This window comes from Martes martes (genome assembly GCF_963455335.1).
Source record: "Martes martes genome assembly, chromosome: 1".
Classification (NCBI taxonomy): domain Eukaryota; kingdom Metazoa; phylum Chordata; class Mammalia; order Carnivora; family Mustelidae; genus Martes; species Martes martes.
The window spans coordinates 215,881,254-215,908,735 of record NC_137888.1 but is presented as its reverse complement, the minus strand read 5'-3'; the positions used below and the strand labels follow the sequence as shown (position 1 = coordinate 215,908,735).

The following is a 27,482-nucleotide window of genomic DNA, read 5'->3' as shown; positions in this document are numbered from 1 at the left end:
ATGGAACCCACCGCTGGTGACCTACAGCTTGTGCCTGGGCCAGCAAAGGAAGTCTCAGCTCCCGGTGCCACGTGCTGCCGTGTGGCGCTCTCCACTGTGGTGGCCACTAGCATTGTCATGGTCACCCTGGCAGTCCTCGTGGGTAAGTGGCTGTGAACTTGCACGGGTTCACACACTGGGCGATTTGCACAAAGATGTTGAGTGGCTCAGTGGTAAGCGTCCGACTCTTGATTTCAGCTCAGGTCTCGACGTCAGGGTTTGGAGATCAAGTCCTGCATCAGGCTGTGCGCTGGGTGTGGCGGCAGCTTGAGATGCACGGTATAGAGAGGCCGTGATTTTGTACGGTTCACCGAGCAGAATGATCTAGAGATGCCCACGTTAGAAACAGAAGGGAGAGGTGCCGAATAGCACGAAAGGAAAACCCGTCTGCCTGTGTGCGCCAGTTTTTCTGGGGGTGGGGGGTCCGGACCCGGGTCACCTCCGAGGAGGTACAGCCCACGGGCCAGCACAGGGGGCAGTCTGTCACCAGATGCCCTTCGGCGGCTTCTGATTTTGAACCTGTGGATCCACCCACGATGTCGTCTTGTTGTAAAGCACAAAACAGATCCCCGCGGCTGGCCACGGCGTCCCTGGGTCTTCCTGCGACGTCTCTGTGGTTCACGGCCCCGCAGGTCTCCACACTCACGCGCTTCCGGGGTTGGGCTCTCCTGCTGTCTTGTGAGAACTCGTGAGGGGACAGCGGGGCCCGCTCCTCCCACCGAGTGTTCTAGATTCCCCCGCATGCTTCTCTCTCTCTTTTTAAGATTTTATTTACTTATTTACCAGAGAGCAAGTGAGAGAGAGAGAGAGAATACGAGGGCGCAAGCAGGGAGGGCGGCAGGCAGAGGGGGAAGCAGGCTCCCCGCGGAGCAGGGAGCCCGATGCGGGGCTCGATCCCCGAACCCCGGGATCATGACCTGAGCGAAGGCAGACGCTTAACGACTGAGCCGCCCAGGGGTCCCCCGGCATGTTTCTATGGACGGTCCCTGTGAGACCGCGAGCCATTGTCATTCGTCCCCACCACAAAGGGCAGCTCTTCCCGTGGTGTCTGCCGCCATGTGGCCGGGAATGGCAGCGCCGAGCCCCGGGGGCCGGTTGCAGTGAAAGCCGTGAGCACTACATAGTGTTTACGAGTCAGTTCCTGGCGGGGATTGTCTCTGGGTGGCGAGTTACTCTGCGTCCAGCGTGCAGCCTCCTTAAAAACAGAGTCAGTTCCCCGTCCCCACCGGCCACCTGCATGGGCAGCTCATGGAGGACGCCGCCTGGATGGTGCGTGTCTAGAACATTCTGTCATCACAGGAAGCTCGCCGGGCAGCCCTGCCCCAGAGCCTGTTCTGGGCTGGTGGGCTTCCTGCAGCTTCCCCTGGGGTGTGAAGGTCACCTTGCCGCCTCGAAATAGTGATAGGAAGTGGCAGTTTGGGAGAAAAGGTTCTCCTGTGGCGAAACAGTAAGCTGGGAACCCCCCGTGGGTTTCTGTGATCTTCGTTTCGAGTTGGAGGCGTGTGTTACTGTAGCGTCCCGACGGCCCCGTGTCCGGAGTGCCCTGCCGCCGGGCGTGCCTGGCAGAGCCCTCTAGTGGCCGCGGGTGCAGGTGCAGGAAGGTCAGCGCTGCGGGTGTGCGCGAACGCGCGCGTGTGCACATGTGAGCCAGTGTGCGTGTCCTCGTAAGGGGGAGGCGCGGGCATCCTGGGAGCACGCTCACGTTAATGACAGCATAAACACAGGCCCCTGGGGCCCCTGAAACTGAGGAAGGTTTTAAGAAACACACACTTTTTAAATTTTTCTTTAATTAAAATGAAAACGTATCCCCTTCCCACCCAGTTCACGATTTGAGCTGGGGACGTCAGCCTTGGGGGAAGCTGGGCGTCGGGCACGCGTCTGAGTTTCCCGTGGGTCAGTCATCATTTCAGAGGGAAAACGGGCTCGTGCGCGGGCGCCCAGCGGGCTCGGTCAGGCGAGCGAGCGACTCTTGACCCTGGGCTGTGAATTCCAGAACCACGTCGGGTGTAGTGAAACGAGAGGGAGGAAGGAGAGGCTGAGGTGGGGTGTGGGGCACAAACACTCCGGTCCACACAGCGGGGTGCTCGTTTCTTTCGTTGGTGTCCCCAGTGAGAAAACAAACTGCGTTCGGGATTGGCTCCGAACGCATGTTTAAGTAAACGGGGACCCAAATACCTACCGCCGGATGGACGTGCAGTCGCGACACATAGAATTGGGACCTAGCTTGAAGGGTTAAGGTGGCCACTACTTTTACTGTTTTAATATCCTGATTATGGTCATTTTTTCGGTTAGCGTGTCTTTCTTTGAGTTCTAACATATTTTCGGCACGTTTTCCGTGGTTGCTACCGTGTTCTTTATTTTTAAACTTCGCGTGGCTCTTAGTCTTGGCTGTCGTGTACTCCTTGTGACGGGCAGCACGGGCGCGGGGCGGGACGTCTGCAGGCGTGTGGCCTGCTGTTGGACACGTCCTTGCTGGTGCCGGGCTCCCCGCCCGTGCCACGCAGCCCTCCCCCGGGATCCCCGCCGCGGGCCGGGTCCTCTGCAGCCGCTCCGCCCCCCCCCCCCCACCAGGGCTCGTGGGTCTGAGTCTTCGCTGCTGCGTACTTTTGACACGGTGTTTCCGACGGTTGGAAACCCGTGTTCTCTCGCAGGGTGGCATCGTGGGGCTGTGGCTGTGGTCAGGCCCCTGTGGCATCGGATGGGAATTGCTCCAGACAGGAGGTAGGGTGTCCTGAGGCCATCTCGGCCACTTTTGGCTGAAGCCAGCTTCAGGCCCTGAGCCAGGCACACCTGGTGAGACAGGGGTGAGAAGGAGCTAGTCCTGGCCTCAAAAAACTGGGGGACACCAGGCGCCTTCAGGTGGGCGACCGTAGAGTCCGTCATCCAACTCGGAACACATGTTGGGAGTGGAAGGGGACGCTGTGGGTCGGCCCACCAGCTGTTGGGGTGATGGCCCCTGGGTGGCAGGGGGCCTGGGAGGCTGACTTAACTGCACCCTGACCCCGACGTGGGGCTCTCTCACGGGGCCCTGGTCTCGCCCGCAGCCTCCCTCTCTACACAGGGTGTGGACGTGGAGCACACGGCCGAGCTCCGAGGGGTCCGGTATGCCGGCAGCTTGCAGCAGACCACCTCCGACTACTACCGCACGCTGACGCCCACGCTGGAGAGGCTGGTGAGGGCGGCCGGGGGCTGTGACTGCACCAGTAGAGCTGAGCAGGGAGGATGCCTGGGCAGGGATGAGGGCACGTGGGACGAAGAGGATGAGGCCGGTGTCCCCGGCGCTGGTGGGCTCCGGCACGCAGGGGAGTGCAGCATCGGTGGGGACTGGCCCCTGCTGGGCCCGGAGCCGCGCTGAAAGGTTGTAAGTGGTGGTCCAGTGGCGGGATCAGAAGCCGCACACGGGGCTGGTGGGATCCTGAAAGAGGGCAGCCGCTGCAGAGGGAGGCAGGCGGTCGGTCGGTCAAACAGGGTTTCTGCGGGACCCAGCCATGCTGTGTGTAGTGTCCACCCGAGAGAAGTGAGAGTTCACGTCCACACAGAAAGCCCGCACACCCACGTCCACACCCACGCAGCAGCACTCACAAGAGCCAAAAAGTGGAAACGCCCAAATGCCCATCGGCAGGTGACTGCATAAGCACAGGGAGGTCCCCACGCACGGGAGTGTCCCCAGCTGCCAGCAGGGCTGAGGCCCCCATGCGTGGCCCTGGGGACAGACCCCGAGCCCATGGCACTCGGGGAGAGACCCAGACACAGAAGGCCCCACGGGGTGTGAGTCCGTGCGTGTGACACGTCCCAAGCAGGCTTGTCCGCGGACGGGAAGGAGGCTCGAGGGGCCGGGGCTGGGGAGGGGGAGACTGCTGGGGGAGACGGGGCTGCTTTCAGGCCGATGGATTGTTCAAAACTGGGCTGCGGTGATGGCGGCACAACCCCGGGAAGGCCCTGAGACCCGTCCGGTGCGCTGTACAGCGGGGGGGGGGGGGGTTACATCTCCACGGGACTTCGAGGGTCACTGGGTGAGCAGTCGCGGTGTGAAAGGAGCCCCTCCGCCAGGGCTGGGAGGCGGGCTGAGGAAGCAGGGCGGCGTTGCCGAGTCCCACCGTCCACACCCGGGCCGGCGCGCTTTTCCTCCAAGGCCAGATGGGCACGGTCGTGGGCTTCGTGGGGCCAGACCCTCCGGCCCAATGACTGGGCGACTCGGCTTGGCCTGAGGCAGCTGGAGAAGTGCCAGGGACGGCTGACGCCTGATCTGTGGGCCCTGGGGCACACCCTTCAGCTAGCCTCCACGTGACCCCAGATCTTCCTTTTCTTTTGATTTTTCTCCAACCCTTTGAGGATGGGAACACCATTCCAAGTCTGTGAGCCGTACACACACAGGCGATGATGCGAGTTTGGCCCATGGGTGTCGGGTTGCCGATGTCAGCCCCACACCCTGAAGCAGTGTCCAAAAGAAATAGAACGTAAGCCCCATGCATAATTTAAAATTTTCTAGCAGCTACGTTAAGGGAAAAAGGTAAATTTAATTATAACAATTTTTTTATGTAACTCTCAGAACATCTGAAATATTATCGTTCCGTGTCACCGACATTGGTAAAGTGGGGATTAAAGGGAAAATTATATTCTTTTTTTTTTTAAGATTTTATTTATTTATTTGACAGAGATCACAAGTAGGCAGAGAGGCAGGCAGAGAGAGGGGGAAGCAGGCTCCCCGCTGAGCAGAGAGCCCGCCACGGTGCTCGGTCCCAGGACCCTGAGACCATGACCTGAGCCAAAGGCAGAGGCTCAACCCGCTGAGCACTCCAGGCGCCCCTCTGTTGTAGAGTTTAAGCATGAAGTAATGAAAATGTAAAAACCAGTTCCTCTGTGGTACCAGCCGTGTTTTAGAAGCGCCATAGCCAGTGTGGCCAGTGGCGGGCCCGTGGCCAGGGCAGCAGAGAGCACCCGCTGAAGTCCGTGGGCTGCGTGCGGGCCGGTCTGAGTGCGGGCTGCAGGGACACGGACTGGAGAGCGGAAGTAAGAGAAAGAGGTTGGAGGGAGTTTTAGGAGGGAGAACCGTGTACTGCGGTCTTCAGGAGCAGATCGGCGGCCAGGTTTAACAGCCACGCCGGAACACTGACTGCGCACGGGGCCGCTGTTAATAACTCCACTGGGAGAGCAGCTAAATTGTGATGTCTGGTCGCCCTTGGTGGAGGTCACATGAGGTGCCAGGGGGACTGTAGGAACCCCTGGCCTTGGCGCTGCTGGGGCAGCACCTGGAGCAACAGCCACACCGGCTCCCAGGGCGGGAGCCCCTCGCTGCTAAGCCTGATACAGTCCCCAGAGGAGTGGACAGTGGTCACTCGAACAGCACACGAAGGATAAGTAAGTTCCAGTAGCATCTGTTTGCACAAAGTAGGATTTACTTGTTGTAAAATTCACATAAATTAACCACTCGTAAAGTTTCTTTATTTAAGTGATCTCTGCGCCCAATGTGGGGTTCGAACTCAGAACCCCGAAATCAAGAGTCAGATGCTCGGGGCCCCTGGGTGGCTCAGCTGGTTAAGCAGCTGCTTTGGCTCGGGTCATGATCGCGGGGTCCTGGGGCTCCCTGCTCACCGGGGAGCCTGCTTCTCCCTCTGCCACTCCTCCTGCTTATGCTTGCTCCCTCTGCCAAATTAATAAGTAAATCTTCAAAAATAAAAGTCAGATGCTCTACTGACTGAGCCAGCCAGGAGCCCCCAAATTAACCATCTTTAAAGTGAACAATTCAGTGGCACTTAGTGTAGTCACAAAATCGTGCAACCATTACCTCTGTCTAGTTCCAGGACATTCCATCACTCCAAAAGCAACCCGGTCCCTGTTGGCCATCACCCCCCTCCCCGCCCTCAGCCCCCATGAGCCCCCTTTCCGTGCGGAGAGGGGCCTGGTCTGGACGTGTCACACGTGTGGACTCACACCCCGTTTGGCCTCCTGTGTCTGGTTCCCTCCCTGCGCGTCATGGTCTCGGGGTCCATCCCAGGGGCAGCACAGGGGGCCTCGCTCTTGGTGTGGACGGACCATATCTTGTCCGTGCATCTGCGGGTGGCCCGGTATTCTCATCCAGATAGTTTCAAAGTCTGCAGCTCTGTGACCGATGCGTGTGCCGTGAGAAGGGGGCGCTCTCCCGCGCCCTCTGGCTCTGCGCACGCGGTGGGTCCCCGTGGGGCACGTCTGCCCCGCGGCCTCAGCGGGTGCCGCTCTCGTTTCTGTCGCAGTTCGCAAGCAGCTTTCGGGAGACGGAGCTGGAGGCCAGCTGTGTGGGCTGCACTGTGCTGGGTTACAGGTGAGTCAGGGCCTCCTCTGGGGGAAGGGACTCGGGTGGGCTCCCGAGAGATTCCAGAAGATTCCAGCAGGAGCCCCCCCTCCAAGGGCTTCTCATCTCCCTGCAGGGATGGGAATTCCAGTGTCTTCGTGCATTTCCGGCTGCACTTCCTGCTGCGAGGCTTGCGGTCCCTGAGTCTGGGCCTGGAGGAGGAGCTGTTGCAGCAGGGACTCCGGGCACGGCTGCAGGGCCGGGCCATCCCCCTGGCCGCCCACGGCGCCATCCTGTCCGCCGAGCTCACAGGCAAGTAGGCGGCGGACACTGGAAGGATTAGGAGGCGGCTGTGGGAGAGGAAGCTGAGAGTTGCATTAAACTTCAGGCTTTCAAGGGTAGCTCCCTCCGATGACAAGTGGACGCCCCCAGGGCGCTTTACTCCCAGCGACACAGAGCCAGCCGGAGTGTGAATGCTTCTGCCTTTGCCGCCCTCTGGACCTCTGTTGAGACCAGTCGGCTCCGCTGTAATAGGAAGGTTCCAGATGGTGCGTAAACAGACGGGCACAGCTGTGTATTGGTAAAACTGTATCTACAGAATCAAATGGGCTGCGTTTGGCCTGTAGCCACTGTTTGGCAACCCTGGTGTAGGTATGAGAGTAAACGCTATTACGCCCCAAAACCTGATGATGCAGATTCCCGTCATGTACCAGAACCGCATAAAACCTGAAGACGCGTGCATCGCGATCTGAGAGCCAGACACGAGCTCGGTGTGTCGTCCGGTTAAACACCAATTGCACTGACCGTGCCTGCCCTGCAGGACAGGACGGTCCTTCCCCACCAACTGTGACATCCTAGCTGAGTCCCGGTAGCCTCTCCACCAATGCTGACCGAATTCTCCTCGGTTTCCTGCCTGCGTGGCCCACGAAGGGGACCACCAGCCCCAGGTGGCTCTTGAGCGCGCGTCATGCAGCCAGTGAGGCGAGGCAAGAGATTGTTTCATTGGATTTAACTTAAATTGATTTAACTTACAATTTAGGTGGCTCCCGTGGTAGGCAGTGCAGCTCTCAGCTTTGCAGTCCGACGTTTTCAAAGAGCTACGGAGCTCCCTGAATGCGCTCACGGCTCTTGTCTGTTTCCCTGCAGGGAGCCGGAAAGAGCCACTGACAGAAAGAGACTTGAAGTCAGGTACGTTTTCGTCTTTCCCAAGGAGCTCCCTGCCCTCTGCAGTTTGTCTCATTGCAGGCTTGCGGAAAGGTTTCCCAGGCTGCTTTCCAGTACCCAGAGGAGTCCCTTAAACGCAGTAAATGCTGCTTTTGTGCCCCAGTCTCCTCCAGGGGGCCGGAGGGGACAGGTTCATAGTCCTGTGTGGGCAAAGGGTTTAAAGAGGAGACACTTTGAATGACATATGGCCAGACACGAGGGAGAGAAAACATGAACAATTTTTTTTTTGAAAAGCGGTGGAAATCTACTGTTAAAAGACAAAAACAGACAGTTTGGAAAAAAAAGAAGAGTGGCACTCGCCGCACAGAGTCCTCAACTAGGGGTGATCCAGGTCCCAGGGGATGCTGGGCAGCGTCCAGGGACGCTGTGGTTGTAAGGATTGGGGCCTCCTGGCTCCGAGTGGGTAGGACCAGGAGTGCTACTCAGCCCCCCCAAGGAACAGCCCCGAGGTGTAAACTGGAAACTTGAGATGGTCAGCACGGCAAATTTTATGTTGTACGTATTTTACTGCCACTTGAGAAGTTCAGTTTCGTCTGTATTTTGCTTTAGAAAAGCGAGGGCGCTGGAAAACGTGGGAACACAGGCGGTGCACCCGTGTTTCTGCTGCATAGTCCTCGCCTTCGCGCTGGCCAGCATTCTCGTGTAACGTCTCTGTACCGATGCTGAGAAAATTATTTTGGGGATGTTCAGGGCTGAAAAAGCAAAAAAGAGATGTTTTCCATGCTCTAGAGGCTCTGAGTAGACCTCTTGCTGCAGCCAGGAGAGACAGAGTGGGGAGCAGAACCTGGCTCTTCTCTGCCCTCAGGTCATTGTCCTGGGAACACCTTCTCCTGCCAGAACAGCCAGTGTGTGACCAAAGCGAACCCGGAGTGCGACGACAGAACGGACTGCTTGGACGGATCCGACGAGGCTCAGTGTGGTCAGTGTCCGGTCTGGCCGGTCTCTGGGCTGTGTCCCCTTTCCAGGGTCAGCGGCTGGCTCTGCTCTCTGGCCCGCTGCGCACGTTACCTGTGGGCCCCCCGGGCGCGGGAGTCCCTGGAGTTCGCTGAGAAACGCGCAGGGGGGCACCCGTGACACGGCGGCAGTCAGGTGCTCCCCGAACTGCGGAAGCCGCAGGGGCTGGAGCCGTGTCCGACAGGCAGTGGGATCCGAGCAAGGGGTCTGACGGTCGGAGCGCGGCAAGGGTACGCCACACTCTCTAGCAGCGCTAGCCCACGCGCTGGGGTGAGAGCAGCAGTGCAAGCGTGGAGAGGACGGGGGACAGCCGGCCCCACAGCGGGCTTGACCGTGTGCGTGAGCGGATACGTCGACTGAGCGGCTGCCAGAAGGTGAGTCCCCCGAGAGGCAGCGAGACCGACACCAGCGCACGAAAGCCGCTGCCTTGCTTGATGCAAGTAACAACAGGTTAGAAGAGAAAAGGCAGAAACCCCACTCGTGACCGGTAGCAACAGGAAGTGACCGTGTCAAGCCTGTGACGTCATAGAGTGATAAAATTCCAACGAAGGATGTAGACGTGGGCGAAACCAGCTGAGACCGAGGTTTCCCGAAGAGAGGGACGTATGAGAAATTTGGAACTGGCGAAACCCACGAAGGGGACACTGGCTGCGTGTGGCCTCTGGCTGTGAGGGTGGTCTGTGGGGGCTGTGGTCGGGCTCCACCAGGCTCCCCCGGGGGCCGTGGTCACTGAAAGCTGTCACAGAACTCGGGTGCTCGATGACGGTGACAGCGTCTTCCTGTGAAAAGGTCCTCAAAGGAAAAGGTGCACAGGCAGAGTGTGGGCGAGAGCAGGAGTGAGCCAGCGTCCAGCTGTCCTCTCCCAGTGGCGCGGTGTGGACCGTCCTGAGCTGTCGCAGCGGCAGCACCTGACCTCACACACACAGTGTTTCCGAGCAGGGCGGCTCGCAGAGCCTTGGTGTCCAGGGTCTGTCCTGGGGGTTGCTCCCACGGCCACGGAGCCCCGGCACAGCCCGCTTTATGGAGGAGAGTCCCAGAGCTGGCAGGACCAAGTGCCATACACAGATTGGCCGAAACAGTGGAAATGTCACCTGTCCCGATGCGGGAGGCTGGAGGCCCGAGTTCAAGGTGTCCGAGGGTCTGGTTCCTCCTGAGCTGGTGGAGAATCGGGGTCCTGCTTCTCGCCCGGCTTCTGGGGTTTGTGGGATGCCTGGCACTTGCTGGCTTGTAGAAGGGTCATCCAGTCTCTGTCGTCATGTTCCCACGGCGTTCTCCCCGGGTGCCCGAGTCCAAATTTCCCCTTTTTCTGAGGACACTAGTCACTGGACTTGGGCCTTCACTCATGACTTGACCTCACCTGGGTCATCTGCGAAGGCCCTGTTTCCAAATAAATCACATTCACCGCACCGGGTGTTAAAGCTTCATCTTTCGCAGATCAGAGCTCAGCCCGTAACCGTTCGCAGCCGCTCCAGACACCAGGCGGCCGCCGCCCCAGGCCATCCATCAGTCAGTCCCGCTGTAGCATAAACTTCCTGCGGGACCTAATGTCCCAGGACAAAGCCGCTCTTAGCACTCAGCATTCCAAGGGCGTAGAGGTGCCCCCCTAGGAGGTGGTCAAGGGCCAGACTTTGTTCGGACAGGCCGGGGCTGCTGAGTTCAGGGTTACTGCGTGGCCGCATGAGAGACCTTGAAGCAGGGGCCCCTGGCGGGAGGAAAAGGAGGAAACGCCCACCAGGCAGCGAGGAACACAAGAAAGCAAGGAGTTGACCCTTTGGTTTATGAGTTAGCACATCCCCGAATCTACTCAGAAGTGTGAGTCCCCACCTGACCTGGCTGTGGCCGTGAGCCATGCGACACGGAACGTGGCAGAGTGACAGCTGCCGGGAGGCCATCTGCGCGCGAGGCGGAGAACGGGGTCCTGGTCGGAGGCATTCTCTGCCACTCCCTGGTTCGTGCAGCCTTTGGGTGTCCGACCTCTGTCGGGCAGCTGGAGATGGGGTAGAGGAGGGGTGGGGAGACCCCGAAGGAGTCAGCAAAGCCGAGTGCAAGGAATCTAGGACGTGTCTTTGAACGAGAGGTTCCGCATGGGCATGCTGGGAGCACGGTCACAGCCGTGCCTTCTGCGGCTCCTGGTTGGTGACCTCTGTCTTGCAGACTGCGGGCTGCAGCCTGGCTGGAAGACGGCCGGCCGGATCGTGGGCGGCACGGAAGCGTCCCCCGGCGAGTTCCCGTGGCAAGTCAGCCTTCGAGAAAACAACGAACACTTCTGTGGGGCTGCTGTCGTCGGGGCCCGGTGGCTGGTGTCCGCGGCGCACTGCTTCAGCGAGTGAGCCCCGCACCCCTCGGTCCCGTCTTCCTTCCCACTTGGGGGCACCACCTGTCCTGGCATTCTCAGAGCCTCTGGAGCTCTCCTCTTTTCCTTTACTTTTTGTTGTTGAATCTGAATGTGTTCTTGTTATTTAATTTCTGAAGTCATGGTAAAACGTACATAACATGAATCTACCACTTTATCCAGTACAGTTCAGTGGCACAAAGCACACTCAGGCCGTCTTGCGGCCATCCCCGCCCTCGGTCTCCAGAACCTTCCCTCTCCCCATGTGGCGACTCTGTCCCGAAGCACGGACTCCCCACCCTTGCTCCGGCTCCCATCCCCTCCTCTCTGTGCAGACGGGACTCCCCTGGGGTCCTCCCGGGAGTCAGGTCCTGCGGGATGTGTCCTGGGTCTGGCCGCTCTCGCGGAGCCCCATGTCCTTGGGGTCCCTCTGCGTGTGGCAGGGGCCTGGGTTCCTCCTTTCTTCTTCCGTCTGAGCGATGACACTCCATTACGTGGACACAGCACATGGTGTCCTCTCTTCTGGCGGCAGACGTGGGTTGTTCCCGGCTGCTGGCTCCTGTGAGTCCTGCGGCTGCGGGCAGGGGCATGCAAGTCTGTCTTCAGGTGCCCACTTTCAGATCCCCCGGGTATAGACCAAGAAGTGGGGTTGCTGGGTCATCGGGTAATTCCGTGTTTAACCCTTGAGGACCCTCTACCCCTGGGGGCCGCACCATTTCCCCGCGCGGCCAGCTGTGTGGGAGGCTCTGGCTTCACGCCCCCGCCAGCACTTGTCACCGCCTGCCATTTTGACTTGAGCCGTCCAGCGGGGTGGCACCATGGTCATGATTCGCCTGCCCTGACACCGAGTGACACTGAGCGTCCTTCTGTAGGTCTCCTTCAGAGAAATGTCTGTTTGTGTCCTTTGCCCGTTTTTGAACTGGGCTGTGGTTTGTTGTTGTTGGGAATGGTCAGAATCTTTAAGGAGCTGGTCAGAGGTGGGAGAAGGTTCTAGAAGTCTCTGCCCCAGGCATTGCTGTTTGGTAGCTGCGATCTGGGGAGTCCTGGGGAGAGGGCAGGGCGGCGGCAGCCCAGCTCCTCCCAGGGACCGTGGCCTCTCCCGTGGGGTGCTGGAGAGCCCCGAGTGTGCCCTGCTGTCTGCCTCGGGGTGACGGTCCGGGGGAGAGAGGCCAGAGACAGGGACAGCTCGGGACGGTAGGAGCTGGGAGCTTTCCCCTTGAAGTCTCCTTCCTCCCGTGTGTTGTTGCAACACTATCAAGGCAAACAGACAAGAAGGAAATGGTACCGGGAACACCTGTGTTCCTCCTCCCGCCCTCGGCGAGTGGCCTCGCTCTGCTGGGTCAGCGCTTGCTCCTGCGCCCTGGGCTGGAGCCGGACCTGTGCGCACAGACGTGTGGGCGCCTTTCTTGGCCAAACCATTTGACACTGTCCCCTCTGACCACGAGGCGTCCCCTCCGACTCTGCTGCTCGTGTCTGCACGGATGAGGGACGGGCCCCGCACGCCCGTGACGCGGTCACACGCCCGCAGCCGTCCGCCAGCGTCCCGTCCACATCCGACTCGCCCCAGTTGTCCCGAGGGCCTGTCCCAGCTATCATTGTTTTTGCTTTTTTACTCTAATACAGATAACATGAAATTTACCATTTGAGCCATTTTTAAGGCAGGGAGAGTTTTGGCCTTGAGCTGAGCAGAACATTCGTAGAGATACTGAGCGAGGGTGGGCAGAGCGGGGCGGGCTCTGTGACGCGGAACCCAGCCTTGCCCCGGGTTTCTGCCGGCGGGTGTGCTGTTCCGGCGACCGGCCGTGGGGCCCAAAAGGTGCCTCAGGGGGCCGGGATTAGGGTGAGGAGAGCAAGGCACTCGCCAGGGAGGGCAAACGTACGGCGTCGCCAGAAACCGCCACGGTGACAAGTAACATTTTATGTCATGTGGCAAAAAATACCAAAATGAGTGCAAAGACGAAAATCAGTGAACGGAATATCCAGTTGTGAAATCGAGCGCCGACCCGGCAGGCTGGGGCTCGGGGAGGCCGAGGCGGTGAGTGGAGCCAGGCCGGGCCCACCCGGCTTACGTCGGATGTCCCTGCTTTGTTCACCGGGGGCTTCAGCGTCCCTTTGGTTGTTTTCCAGCCGGTCTGTGGTCTTGGTGCCCCCTTAGCATTTCGTCCCCAGATCTGTGCTTGCCGGGGTGTCGACCGTCGGCGCCGGCTGGATTTCTTCTGCGTCTGTTTGTTCTTGACAAGCTTGCATGGAAACATCGGTGGTGATGACTGGGTTTTGGGGGCCCTCCCGGGTGAGTGCCTCCCGCACCTCCCGCTGCCACCTGTCCCGTGGGTGGGCCCTTGAGCTGTGGTCTGTCTGTCCTGCAGATTCCAAGACCCGAGAGAGTGGGTGGCCTACGCGGGCACGACGTACCTGAGCGGCGCAGAGCCCAGCACGGTGCGGGCGCGCGTGGCCCGCATCACCCCGCACCCGCTGTACAACCCGGACACGGCTGACTTTGACGTGGCGGTGCTGCAGCTGGATGGGCCCCTGGCCTTCGGCAGGCACGTCCAACCCGTGTGCCTGCCCGCCGCCACGCATGTCTTCCCGCCCCGGAGGAAGTGCCTGATCTCCGGCTGGGGCTACCTCCGGGAGGACTTCCGTAAGTGCCGTGCTCCCACGGCCGGGCCAGCACCCGGCCCCCTCCGGGGTCCCGGGCTTCTGTGCTCCGAGCGCCCTGCTCGGTGAGGTGCATTCACAGCCCCAGATGGGTCCTCGCGGCGCCCTTGGGGTCACTGGCATGCACAGGGAGCGTGCTGGTGGCTGAGGCTGACCGGGCATCGTGCCACCTCACCGTTCCAGCTCAGACCAGAGAGCGACGCCCTTTGCATTCTCATGCTTTCGGAGGGTGATTTCTGAAAGGGCCCCTAGAGTAGAGGTGGGTGCTTGCCGGTGTCTGGAAGTGCGAGGAGGCTGGGGTGCGTCTGTGCGGAAACGTGCGGTGTGTCAGCCGCCTTCAGCGTGAGTGGCCGAGTGGGGGCCCGCGTGCGGGTGGGCGACTCCATGGTGTGCGTCAACAAGGGTGTGTTTAGGCAGAAGTCGTGTAACACGAGGTTCCATATTGGTTCATGAAAATGTGGGGACCGGAGGCTCGTAGGAACCTGTTCCGTGAGCCCCTTGAGTCTTGCTTCCTGCTCACCGAACCAGGCTTTGCAGTGGCTGCGCAGAACGGAACGGCCTTGGGAGAGAGCCGCGTGTCGTGGTGGGATGTCGCGGGGAACCCGAGATGGGCTGGGGGACCGCTGTAGGGAAGGCCCCCGGACAGACGCCCCAGCTCCAAGCTGGGTGGAGGAGGCAGAGCGGCGGGACGGGAGGGCGTCCTGCAGCGAACACGCCCATCGTCGTGGAACGTGCTACGGGCCGATGCTGTCTAGAGCGTTCCAGGGCAAACTGGCCAACACAGTAGCCACGAGCCACGGGCCGGCTCAGCGGCCATGTGGGTTTTCATGGACAGCGCACGGGAGTGGGGGCTCCCTGGGGCCCCCGATGTTCGGGGCAGCTCTGCCCTATGTGAAGGTTCTGGGGACCCAGCGTGGCTGACCTCCCTCGCACGGCCCCCTGCCTGCGTTCTGGGGCCTTCCCAGGTCCTTTTCTACCTGACGTAAAAGGAAGGAAAAGTGCTGGGCGATTCTTACACCTTCTGGGAAGGAAAGGTGTTGGCCACGTGGACCCCGTGAGGAGGGAGACGATCCAGACGCATTCGGGCCTCCCCGGCTCACCGAGCACTGGTCCGGGGCCCCAGCTGGGAACAGAGCAGAGAGCGTCCCTGCGTGGGGCTCAGCCCAGACCAGCACCATGCAAGAGCGCTTGCCTTGGGGCGGCCGTGCTTTCCTAAGCTTGTGTCGCCTGCTGCAGGAAGCACCAGCCCCTGCAGCGTGGCCTGTGCGGCTCAGAAACGCGGCTGTACGTTTTATTTCCTTTGAACGCATTTAGATCTGTGTTTAAGTAGCCATGTGCAGGCGGCTACCGTTCTGGAGAGCACAGCTCTAGAGGGAAGTAGGTTGTAAAGACGGCAGATAGGGGGGTGCCTGGGTGGCTCAGTGGGTTAAAGCCTCTGCCTTCTGCTCAGGTCATGATCCCGGGGTCCTGGGATTGAGCCCCACGTCGGGCTCTCTGCTCCGTGGGGAACCTGCTTCCCCCTCTCTCTCTGCCTGCTGCTCTGCCTACTTGTCATCTCTGTCTGTCAAATAAATAAAATAAAATCTTAAAAAAAAAAAAAGACGGTGGATAGGAACAAAGACAGCAGAGGAAAGTAAGGTAGGGGTGGGGTGGGGGTAAACAGCAATCAGGAGGGCCTCTTGAGGAAGGCGATGAGGAAGGAAGACAGGCAGATTCTGTAGAGACAACATTCCAGGCAGCTGGAGTGGCATATGCAAAGGCCCTGGGGTCGGTGGTCAGACTTGGACTTTTCATTTGAGCTGGGGAGGGGAGGGCACCCCGGAAGATTTGAGGAGGGGCAACGTAACGATTTCACATTTAGCAGAGATGGACCGTAAATCAGCCAGGGTCGGGCTGAGGAAAGCTTTCTGCAAAGTAACACAAGAAGAGCTGCAGAGGTGGGTGAGGGGAGGCTCGGGCAGAGGGGTCTTCGGAGGGAGATGAGGTGTCCAGTCGGATGCCTCTTTGCCGTCTGGGCGCGGAGGTTACCGCTGAGCGCCTGTAGAGCGTGGCCTCCGCCGGTTTCTGAGCGGGTGCTGCAGCAAGTCCCCTCCAGCGGGGGACGCGGGGTCGGCGCGGACACGTCCCGCGGCCCCCAGGCTCATGCTGCCGGTCTCCCCCTGTCCCGGGCAGTGGTGAAGCCAGAAACGCTGCAGAAAGCCACTGTGGAGCTGCTGGACCAGGGCCTGTGTGCCAGCCTGTACGGCCACTCGCTCACCGACAGGATGGTGTGTGCCGGCTACCTGGACGGGAAGGTGGACTCCTGCCAGGTGAGCCTGCGGCCCACACCTGCCCCGCCTGCCCCAGGCCCCGTCCACCGCCCAGACGTCCCCTGCCGCACTCTGAGCGCGGCCGCGGACGGCCTTCGTTTTAGCTCATGCCCTTGGTCTCGTCTCAGCACCCAGACGGGGAGAAGGTGGGGGAGATCGCCGCAGGTGGCCAGGAAGCCACAGCCGGACCGAGCCCGGAGAAAGCGCTGGGGAAGAGGGAGGGGAGCTTGTGTCCCGGTGAGCCGTGTGTGCGGAGAAGGGGAAGGACAGCAGGACAGGGGCACGAGCGCGGAGCAGGCCCTTGGAGAAGCGCAGCGGCCATCCTGTCCTCCTGTCCGTCGAGCAGGCGCTCACAGCCCCACGCATCTGGTGGGCTAAGGAGCGGACGGGTGTTTATCTGGGGTGGGTCTTTAACGGCCTGCGGTGGAACTGGAAGCAATCTTAGCCCACTGAATGTTTACAGAAGAGAAAGCAGGTTCTGATTCGTGGACGGCCGGGCCACCCCTGCTCCGTGAGCTCGTGTGCAGCAGCTCTCAGAAGTCCGACTCTGCAGGCCTGGGACTGGGGCTGGCTGCGGCCCGGAGCCCGCCCCCCCTGAAGGCGTCCCTTTGTCTCCTAGGGTGACTCAGGAGGCCCCCTGGTCTGCGAGGAGCCCTCCGGCAGGTTCTTCCTGGCCGGCATCGTAAGCTGGGGCATTGGCTGTGCGGAAGCCCGGCGTCCCGGGGTCTACGCCCGTGTGACCAGGCTGCGGGACTGGATCCTGGAGGCCATCACCATGGCGAGCCAGCCTCCGGCCCCCACCGTGGCTCCTGCCTCTGCCACCCCCAGCACGGCCTGGCCCACCAGTCCTGAGAGCCCGGTGGTCCACACCCCCGCCAGACCCACACGGGGTCCCAGCACGGCGCCTCCTGATCCGGTGACCGCTTCTAAGCCACAAGGTATTTGCTGGGGACACAGGCGGCCGTCGGCATCCACTCCCTGCAGGGGTGGATCGATCGGTACTGGGGAGCAGAGGGGGATGGGCTAGTGACATCTGGCGCGGGCACAGGCGAAGGCGTGCCGGCTCCTTCCGACTGCGCGGCCAAGTCAGGCAGTGCACGGGGACGCCCATGGCATGTCCTCCCGGGGCAGCCGGGGGTTGGTGACTTGGAGCTGTGCCCTCGGGGGCCCTTCCAGACACACCCCACACGTACACGTGCACACACACGGACATTTTAACGTCCGAGAACCTGCGTTTCTCTTTTTTTCCCTCAAATTTTCCTGCACACGTTTGTGCGCTCCTTTTCCAGGAGAAGTGCAACGTCAGCTTCTCTGGGTTTTGATTTTCATTTGATCTTTAATTGCCACGTCAAACACCAAAAATGGGCCGTCCTGAGCTGCTTGCACGTCTAGGTCGGTAGCGTTACGTACCTTCGCCTTGTGCGGCGAGTCTCCAGAACTTTCCACCTGAAGCTCCGAGCCCTCCACACAGCAGCCCGCCCCGCCCTGCCCCCAGCGCTCGGCCGCCTCCGCACCGGTGCCTGGTGCCCAGCCGTCCGCTCCCTCCCAGGAGCCGCGGCACGTCGGTCCTTTTGTGATGGGCTCGGTTCACTCCATGCTCCTGGTTTTACGGCCAGGCCCAGGGAGAACCCGTGTTGTCACGTCTCCCCCCGGCGGATCTCCCTGTGCAGGGACCTCCGCCTTCGCCGGTGCCCCTCTGCAGGGTGTTTGCGCTGGAACAGGCCCGGTGCTCGCTAACGGTGGCGGCGTCGGGGCTGATGGGAGATTTCTGCCGTGTTCTCCGCTGGTTTGCAGCCCAACCGCTCACAGAGCGGCATCCCCTGAACTATTCCCGAAAGACCACAGACTTGGGTGAGGCCAGCAGCGGGGTGGGCAGGCGCCGGCCCCCGAGGACGCTCCGTGGGGCACTGCAGGGGCCCCTCCTGCTTTCTTCCCCACCGCAAGCTCTCCTGTGGCCTCTTCCAGCAACCTCAGTGACGGTCACACACGCATTCTCACCCGGGGCCCCTGTGTCTTCGGCCCCGGGAAGCTGCCTCCGTTACGACCAGGGGCCGAGCTGCAGGGATGTGGTTTCTGGACATGGTGGTCTGTGTCTGTCTTCTCTGGTCTCCGAGGACCCAGATGAGATGCCAGTCCACCTTCATGGTCCCCAGACCCGCGATGCGGAGCCTGTTAGAGCCCCGCTTCATTTAAACGTCAGCTACCCCCACCCTGTCCCCAGATCCCGAAGCTCCCAGTTCCCCCGGGTCCTCCCACGCTCACTCCCTCCTCGCAGCGAGCCCGTCAGCCCGACCTCGTGGGCCGCAGGTCTGTGTCTGGTGGGCTTGGGCCCTCGGACCCAAGATGCTCTATGACTGTATCTTCTCCTGAGCCCACCTTTAGGCCTCAGTTTCTTCATCCGTATAATGGGAAGGCAGCGCTCTGGTGTCCGAGCCCCCGTGCTCCCACTCTGGGCAGGCCGCGATGCCAAGACCCTCTTCTCTCGTCCCTCGCAGAGTGTGGGGCCAGGCCGGCCATGGAGAAGCCCACGCGGATCGTGGGTGGGCTGGGGGCCGCCTCTGGGGAGGTGCCCTGGCAGGTCAGCCTGAAGGAAGGTTCCCGGCATTTCTGCGGCGCCACCGTGGTGGGCGACCGCTGGCTGCTGTCGGCCGCCCACTGCTTCAACCAGTAAGGCCCGCCCCCTCCACGGCCAGGTGTCCCCAGCAGCTCCTGCCCCTGTGCACTGGGGTGGCCCTGGGCTCGAGGACGGAGGTCTGACTCTCCAGCCGCAACACGGGGAGCAGGCAGGAGAAGGAGGGGTTCTGGGGGCCATCTCAGGAGGAGAGTCTGTGGAACCGGCCTCTGGGGCCAGAGGGGGGCTAAGTAGAGGAGGGGACGAGGGCGCCTCCGCGCGGGCTCCCGGCATCCGTGCTTGACGCCCCTAGAGCGCCAGGAGCCGCTCACTCTCGTCACAGCCCAAGGGAAGGGCTTCCTGCCTCGCGTGGCCCCCAGCCCGGGCGCTTTGGGGGAGCAGCCGCGTGGGCCCTCTGTCCTCCCGGTGCCCTGCCCAGAGCCCGGGGTGCTGCCCAGCTCCCCGGGGGCGGTGGGGGTGCCGGCGGGTGTCTGAGCGGCCCCTGTTGGCAGCACGAGGGTGGAGCTGGTGCGGGCCCAGCTGGGCACCGCGTCCCTCGCGGGCGTCGGCGGCACCCCGGTGGAGGTGCGGCTCAGGAGGGCGGTGCCGCACCCCCAGTACAACCCCGGCACCCTGGACTTCGACGTGGCCGTGCTGGAGCTGGCCAAGCCCCTGGGTTTCAACCCGTTCATCCAGCCGGTGTGCCTGCCGCTGGCCATCCAGAAGTTCCCGGTGGGCCGCCGCTGCGTGGTCTCCGGCTGGGGCAGCACGCAGGAGGGCAACGGTGAGCTCCGGCCGCGTGCCCGGTCCCCCTTCTGCAGACCCCTCGCCTCCCTCCTCCTCCGGGGCCCAGGGACGCCCGCCCACGGCCCTGCCCACTCGCTTATGGCCGTCCCGGGGCTTTCCTGCCGCAAGAGCCTGGGCTTACTGGTGCCGGGCCCTTCCGAGCGCCCCGAGCTCCCCCAGTTTGTGCGAGCTTTGCAGCCTCAGAACGGCCTCCCTGCAGGTCACCTGCGGCGCTAGGGAGAGTGCAGGGGGCGGCGGGGAGGGTCTCGGGCATGAGGAGGGCCTGGGTCAGCTTCCTTCTCACCCTGTGACTTGGCAGGGATCCCTGCAGCCCTGCCGGACACGGGTTCGTCCACGGGCCGGGCATGGCGCCCCCTCTCGGGGGTGCTGCCGGCTGAACCACGTCTGGGGGGCTCTCCTCTCCCCGCAGCTACCAAGCCCGACATTCTGCAGAGAGCGTCCGTGGGCATCATAGACCAGAAGGCGTGCAGCGCCCTCTACAACTTCTCCCTCACGGACCGGATGCTCTGCGCAGGCTTCCTGGAGGGCAAGGTCGACTCCTGCCAGGTGAGCGGCCAACCGGGTGCCCACTCCCTTCCGCCCGGCCGGCCCCCTCCTCCTCGCTCCGATCCAGGTTTCCACAGCGCTCGTCGGGGGACCCAGAGACAGCAGGAAAGGAACCGTCAGGGGACACAGCGAACAGGGAAACCCTGCTGAGAACCCAGATGTCCTTAACGTTGGTTCAGAGAAATGTCCTTTCCAAGCACTTTCCGAGTGCGTGCTCGAGGCACAGGAAGTTCAGACGCCCCGATCGTGTGCTCCCTGGGGGCGAAGCCGGTGCAGGCTGCGGCGTGGGCCGGCCCTCGTCCGCAGGGCGGCCGTGAGAGCCGGGGAAATCCACGGCTAGAGATTACAGACCAGTCTTACCTAGAAATGCCCGTGCAAGGCCCTCGGTAGACGTTGGCAGGTTAACTCTAGGAATGCGCTAGGAGGAAAACAAATCTTCCGTGGTGCGTCTGTCTCCCAAGAAGACTGGTCGGACGCGGGAGAACCCAGTACCGCCAGTCATCACACCAGTGGACCGACAGGGAGAAACGGCGGCGTCTCCACAGCCCCAGAGAAAGGCATTCAATAATTTTTAAAAGGACTTATTTTAGAGAGACTTATCTAATAAATTAAAAATAATTTATTGACTACTTAAAAGATGTACATGTTTGGGGGGCACAGACGGAGAATCTCACGCAGACTGCTGAACGCGGAGCCCCACACAGGGCTCCCACCCGCAGCACGGACAGCTGGCCCCAAGCCGCACCGAGCTGGAGCCACCCCGGTGCCCCAGCACTCGGTAGTGTTTAGCAACCACCTCTAATCACATCTCAAACAGTCGTAGCCCGATGAGAACCGGAGAGCAGGAACCTACCGCAGACACCAAGCTTGGTGGCGAAGCAGCCTTCCTCGGACGCGGCCGCCTGCTGTTGCCAGGCGCGTCTGGACTCACGCAGGAAGTCAGGAGGAAAGGAAGGAGAGACGGCATCGGTAGGCAGAAATGTGACCCGCGGGAACGTAACGGACCACCCGAACAAGACCGTAACCACGCTAGAAACACACGGAACCGGCGGAGAAATGGCGACTCGCGAGTGTAGCCGCCCGGCTTGAACGAGGGCGTCACACGGGGTCCAGAGCGGTTCTTCCAGCAAACGTCAGCGTCCTGTACGAGGGGTCCCGCTGACCGCGCGAACAGCATCTGTCTGGTGTCCAGAAGTAAACTCTAAAAGGTGTTCAGGGTTTTCACGGAGAAAATCACGGAACTCGGAAGAAAATTAAAAGGTCCGAACGGATAGAAACACAGCGCAGACGGCGGGGGGACCCTGCGTCAGGAAGACCCGCTTCTCCCCATTTCCCGCCTCGGCCGAGTTACGCGCACGGCGGGGCGGGAGGCTTCTGATAAAGGAGAGTGGGGGGCACGCGTGCACCGCCAGGAACAGCGACGGAGGAGCACCCAGGAGGGAACGGGCAGTGTGGACAGCCCCAGCGCGGGCTGTCGGGCTCCCGGGTCTGCCGGTTTCAGGCTCTCCCAGCTGTCGCTCGGGACTCGGGCCGGAAGGTCCACCTCCGGGCGTGCACTCATGCGGTGGGGGCTGTGGATCCCCGGCTTCCTCCCCACCCGGCACCGGCTTCTGAGCGCGGCATCCACACAGGGCGGCCTCAGCCGGGGGCGGCTCCGAGGCTGGTGGGCCGGGAGCCTTGGAAGGCGTGTCCCCTGGGGCTGCGGGCACCCGCAGTGGGCGAGGGTCTCCGCGGCACCCTGCATGCGGCCTCCCCACGGGGGTCTCCGCCCGGAACCTTCCAAAGGCGTCGGTGGGCTTCCAAGAGCAAGTAGCTCCTGGGGCCCGCATTTGCCCGACCTTACTTTGGAAGTCACCCGGCGTCGCTGTCCCCGCGGTCTGGGGCTGAGGCAGTCGCGGAGGCCCGCCCGGGGCTGCGGGCGGAGTGGGAGGTGGGCCGGGAGAGGCCCTCCTGACAGCTCTGGGCAGATGCGGCCTGAGCCTTGCCGCAAGGGTCCAGATTCTTAGAGAAAAGCCCTGTGTCACTGGTGTGCCTCCGTCACCGCTGTCAGGAGCGAGGCTAGCAGGAATGAGCAGCGGTTAATTCCAGGCGGTGGGAGTACCCGTGACTGTGATTGTCTTTAGAGTTCTCTGCATTTTTCTTTATGTCTCCAAAACAAAAGCAAGAACAACTGAAACTCGGAGAGAAGTGACTGGATCAGGGTCACGCAGGGTCACCCAGGCGGGCGTGGGGCTGAAGCCGGGTGGCCTGGGCCCCCACCACGGGGATGCGGGAACAGGAGCGCCTGGCAGAGCCCGGAGCGGAGAGGGCGCCCGCGGTCCGCGGTCCCAGCCAGCCCTCCCCTCGGTTTCCCCACCTCCGTCGCCGAGTCTGCGCCGGGCGGGCTCCCACCCTCCCCCTCCTCCCTTCCCTTGCAGGGCGACTCAGGAGGACCCCTGGCCTGCGAGGAGGCCCCCGGCGTGTTTTACCTGGCAGGGATCGTGAGCTGGGGGGTCGGCTGCGCTCAGGCCAGGAGGCCGGGCGTGTACACGCGCATCACCAGGCTGAAGGGCTGGATCCTGGACACCATGTCCTCGGGCCCCCCGCCCAGCCCTCGCCCGCCCACCACGGGTCCCCCGCCCGCCACCAGACCTTCCTCCAGGACGGTGGCTGGCCCCACGGTCCCAGGGGTCCTGGCCAGCAGAGCCACCCCTGGGGCCACCGGCCCGGCAATCAGCCAACCTACCAGCAGGACTGCCACCACCACAAGCGCCACCGCAGGGAGACAGACACCGCTTCCAAGTGCCCCTGGCACCACCGTGGGCTTCCAGCCACCAGGTAGCGGGAGGGACGGAGGGACGTGTGGGTGGCAGGGTCCTGCGTCCGTTGTGACAACAGCAGACATTTATTCTCTCCCGGTGCTGGAGGTCAGAAGTCTGCGTAGACGCTGTCCTCTCTCCGTGTCCTCACAGGCTTGTCCCTCTGTGTCTGTCTCGTGTCCTCACTATGTCACGGCCCGCCTGGGCCCTTGTTCTAAGTTCAGGATCTCTTTAAACACTTGCGTCCCCATGTCCCATCCTGAGCTCCTGGGGGCTCGGACTTCGCTGTAGGATTCTGGAGGACATGAGTCAGCCCACGACAGGCCCTGAAAGCCGGGCGCCCAGGCCCTGGTCAGACAGCCTTGGTCGGAGGGTCCCCACCGCGCTGCCCGTCCGACCAGCGTTCCCAAAACCCTCCCGTGTGCGGCCCCGTGCTAAGTCTGGGGTGCAGTGGGGAACCAGACGCGCAGGAAGAGGGCAGCAGCGGTGAGGAGGGCGAGCCGAGCCCACAGGCTCCCACGCGGGGCCTCGGGGGACGCCCTGGCTGAGGCGCAGCCGTGCTCGGCCCAGCTGGCCCGCAGGACGCCGACCGACCCTGCGCCCGGGAGATCTCAGCTTCTCAAGTGCCGAGTTAGGTTTTATTGAGTATTAAGCAGAAGTGCACGAAACGTGTTTGCGGGCCCCGGTTAAAACCCATCAGATACAGCCCGTTTCACAGAGGTCAGGCCGAGACCTGGCGCCGGCTGCGGGGGAACTAAGGGGAGAACCGGGCCCGGCTTCTGCGGAACACGTAGGTGGACCCCCGTGTTAGCGACCAGCCCGCTCCTCCCACCCAGCCTCGGTTCTGAGAGAGGGGATGGTCACCCGAGCAGAACTCAGGGGGAGGCAAGTGTTTTTGCTAGACAGGGGGCTCTCTAGAGAAAGGGGAGGCGGCGTGGGGCGGGGACCAGGGGCCGGGGGCGGGGCTGCAGGAAGGCCCCAGCCAGAGCCCCTTGGCCCGGCTCCTCCGAGCACACGGCCCCTCCCCGCGCCGGCAGACAGGAGCTCTCCGCTCACGCCCGGAGGCTGAGGGACAGCGTCTGGTCTGGCGCCGTTCAGGTGGGGAGGCGGGTCGGCAGGGACCAGACGGGCTTCTGGGAGCCGCCCCCAGAGGCAGGTGCTCAGCCCGCGGGGCCGCTGGTCTGTCGCTGCCCCCAGTTCCCTTCTTGCTGATGAGTTTCCCAGAATCCCCAGCTGTTCCACGCCCCCATCCCCAGCACTCTCACCGCCTCCCCTCCAGGGACTCCGATCCCCTGCTCTCCTCCTCCATCAGTGTCCCCTCCCGAGCCTCCCTAGGGCCCCGTCGTCCTTGTGGTCAGGGTGTGTGTGTGATCGAACCCGTGACACACGGGGGTAAGTGCTCGTAGTCCTCTGGCCCGTCCCAACCATGAGGATGCGTCCCCAAGGCTGTCCTCCTCCTTTCCCCTGGCGCACGTGTCCCGTGTCCAGGCCTGAGGAGCTGGAGTGGCCCGGGCCTGCAGTCCCCATGAGGTCAGGGTGATGGGCTCCTGCTCGGGGCAGCCCACGTGCCATCAGGGCCACAGGAAGAGGTGGGCCGCTGTGGGGTCCGGGTGCACAGAGGAGGTTGGAGGGAAGTGTCTTGCTTGGCTAGGGGTAAAGTCGACCGTGGCCGAGGGTCTGCGATGGGTTTCCCGGGGAGCCGCACAGTGAAGGCAGAGCGTCCGGTCCAGAGCCCCCTGAGGCTCTGCACCTGGGCTGGAAAACTAGCATCCCCGGGACCAGCGTCCCGGCCAGAGGGGCAGCTCCCCCCACCCTCTCCCCGCGGCAGGTGCTGCGGGTCCGAGGGCAGCGCATTCTCCAGCCGAGCCGCCCCGAGAGCAGGCAGGCGTGTCTCTGGCTCGGCAGCCGGCTTTCTCTGCGTCTGGTCTCCCGTCTCGGTGACTTACCGTTCCCATAGCTGCAGCCCGCGAGTCCTTAGCCTGGGGTCCAGAAGAGGGAAGGAAGCCCCTGGAAATGGCACACGTGGCTGCCGTGTTCCGCGGGGGGCAGTATTTCCACAAAGGAGCCGTTTCCATTCGATCCTCCGGGCTTTTTGGCCCTGGCCCTCGGGACTGAGCCCTAGGGAACGGGGAGGGTGTCCTCTCGTCTCCCCCTTCTTCCCTTCTGGCGCAGGCTGGGGGGCAGGGAAGGCACGTGGGGAGTGGGAAAGCAGGCTGGGGAAGGGGGGCCATTCTGGAGGAGGAGGGTTCTGTGTGGGGATGACCAGGCAGGTCCCCGCGAGCCCCCATGGGTGGTGACGGGTTCCTGCGGCACCTGCTGGAACCACCGCTTTGTTCTCTCTGCTGCTGTGCTCTGAGCGCGCCTTGTTCTGGGTCGGGGCGGGTGTCCATACCCTGGGAGGGAGAACCGGGGAGGGCATCCCGGGAGACCGGGCAGCGCGGGGGCTGCAGGGACAGGGCAGGATCTGCTGGGCAGCAGCCGAGGGTGTGCAGAGGCGCAGGGAACTTGGCTCCTAGCTCGTGGAGATGCGTGGGGTGGAGAGGGAGATGAGAGGAGCGCGGGCCGGACCTTCAGCCAGGAAGGAGCCGGTTTAAGTGCAGTCCACATGTTCCTGCAGAAGCGCCCAGAGAGGGCTCATTCACAGGACCAAGCGCCTGGGGGGTTTACCCAGGGCAGGACCCCCAACCCTTTGCCGGCCAGGCCTGCCCTAGGCACGTGCACTGTGGGAGGTGGGGGATGGGAGGCGGGGTCTGAGCCCCCCTGAGCAGTCCCCCGACTCCCCCCAGACTGCGGCCTGGCACCCATGTCCGCGATGACCAGGATCGTGGGCGGCAGTGCCGCGGGCCGGGGGGAGTGGCCGTGGCAGGTGAGCCTGTGGCTGTGGCGCCGGGAGCACCGCTGCGGGGCCGTCCTGGTGGCGGAGAGGTGGCTGCTGTCCGCGGCCCACTGCTTTGATGTGTGAGTCCGGCCAGCCCTTGGGGTTCACTGGGCCGACTTTCTGAGTCACCGCTCCATGCCTTGGCCATGAAGCACCCCCCGCCCCTGGCACCCACGGCCCCGGGCCGTCCCCCCTTCATACAGCCCTCCCTGCTCAGGAGCCACCTCAAGCCAGACCCCCACCAGACCCTGGGCACAGCCTCTCTCCAACGGGGTCAGGCCTGGGGGGACACGGTGGGGCGGGGGCGTCTCTGGGGAATTGTTGGGCCCTCCCATCCCTGGCTCACCCCACTGGGACTTGGCACCAGGCACCCAAAGGGGCAGGGCACTCTGTAGGGTGGACAGGGCTAGGGCCCCCATCCTCCAGGGGAATGGCCAGCAGAAGGGAGCACCGGTCACCTCCGGGGGTCAGGGTCCAAGGGGGTGGGCATGTAAGACCCCCAGATACAGCTTGTGGGGTCCCGTCGGTGCGTGGGAGTGGGCGGGGGCTCCGGCCAACGCCTGTCCTGTGCGCCCCGCAGCTACGGGGACCCCAAGCAGTGGGCGGCCTTCCTGGGCACGCCGTTCCTGAGCGGCGCCGAGGGGCAGCTGGAGCGCGTGGCGCGCATCTTCAAGCACCCCTTCTACAACCTCTACACGCTCGACTACGACGTGGCGCTGCTGGAGCTGGCGGGGCCGGTGCGCCGCAGCCGCCTGGTGCGGCCCATCTGCCTGCCCGAGGCCACGCCGCGGCCCCCTGACGGCGCGCGCTGCGTCATCACCGGCTGGGGCTCCGTGCGCGAGGGAGGTAGGCGCGGCCGCCCCCCGCCAACCCCGCGCCCTGGGCGGCGTCGAGCGCGCCCCCAGCCCATGCGGCTCCGTGTCGCCCCTGTCGCCCGCAGGCTCGATGGCGCGGCAGCTGCAGAAGGCGGCCGTGCGCCTCCTCAGCGAGCAGACGTGCCGCCGCTTCTACCCGGTGCAGATCAGCAGCCGCATGCTGTGCGCCGGCTTCCCGCAGGGCGGCGTGGACAGCTGCTCGGTGAGCGCTCGGGGCCAAAGCGGAGGGCGGGGAGGCGCAGTTCTCACCGCCGCGGGCCCTACTAGCCAGGTGCCACCCTCCGGCGCCCGCTTCTGCAGCCCCCAAGTAGGGCACCGATCCCGGCCTCGAATTCTCAGTCCACCACCGTTTATTGGGCATCCTGCCCCTGGGCCCTGCAGGGGCAGCCCGGGACCAAGGCCCAGCGTCCAGAACGGTCTGCCACCCAACGGAGCGGGTGGTCCTAACAACCCACTTCCCGGGAACTAGGAGGCTCCCGGGGCAAGGGGCCCTGGCCCAAGCGCTGTGGTGGGGGAGGTGCTGGGCTGCTGTAAGGCCTTTCCTCTCCTCCAGGGTGACGCTGGGGGACCCCTGGCCTGCAGGGAGCCCTCTGGCAGGTGGGTGCTAACTGGGGTCACCAGCTGGGGTTACGGCTGCGGACGGCCCCACTTCCCTGGTGTCTACACCCGGGTTGCCGCCGTGAGAGGCTGGATCAGGCAGAACATCCAGGAGTGACCGGCCGGTGGACAAGAGAGGTGAAGGCAGCAGGCAGCGGCTGACCCCTCTGCCCGAGGAGGGGAGTCTGGGGCACGAGCGGGAGGTGAGGGGCTGCGGATAATCGGGTGCAGTCTTACCGCCTATTTTGTTGCAATAAACAGCCCCTCGTCCCAAGCCTGCCGGCTCAGCACCTCCATGTCCCAGCAAGGAACCCCTGCCCGCCCCTCAGCCCGGGCCCGGGGTGGGAGGGAGGATGCCAGGAGGGCCAGCGAGGCCTCCTGGGGCGAGGACCACCCTCCAAGGCTTTGGCGGCGCCGCAGCTGGGGAGGGAGCTGGCCAGCCTCGTCTTCCAAGGTCCCCTTGGCGCAAGCACCGTGTTCCCGGTCATCGCGGAAGCCCAGCCGCGCAGAGCGCAGAGCGGAAGCGGGGTGGGGGGACGGGAGGACAGGGCTCAGGCCGGCGGGGCGCCCAGGAACACGCGCCACC

General features: G+C 63.1%; 1 protein-coding gene across 1 annotated transcript; it reads left to right on the top strand.

The window, feature by feature from the left end:
* On the top strand, nt 1-27,466 carry TMPRSS9 (transmembrane serine protease 9; the record flags this gene model as incomplete). The annotated part of the gene is made up of 18 exons (XM_080815480.1): nt 1-142; nt 3,084-3,211; nt 6,270-6,337; nt 6,444-6,623; nt 7,458-7,495; nt 8,337-8,450; nt 10,640-10,811; nt 13,184-13,458; nt 15,648-15,784; nt 16,404-16,722; nt 18,280-18,451; nt 18,908-19,179; nt 19,612-19,748; nt 22,166-22,565; nt 25,333-25,504; nt 26,005-26,270; nt 26,365-26,501; nt 26,853-27,466. The coding sequence occupies 18 exons, from the start codon at nt 1-3 to the stop codon at nt 27,012-27,014; spliced, it is 3,291 nt and encodes a 1,096-aa protein (XP_080671606.1). The 3' UTR covers nt 27,015-27,466.
* Nucleotides 27,467-27,482: the final 16 nt, after the last annotated feature.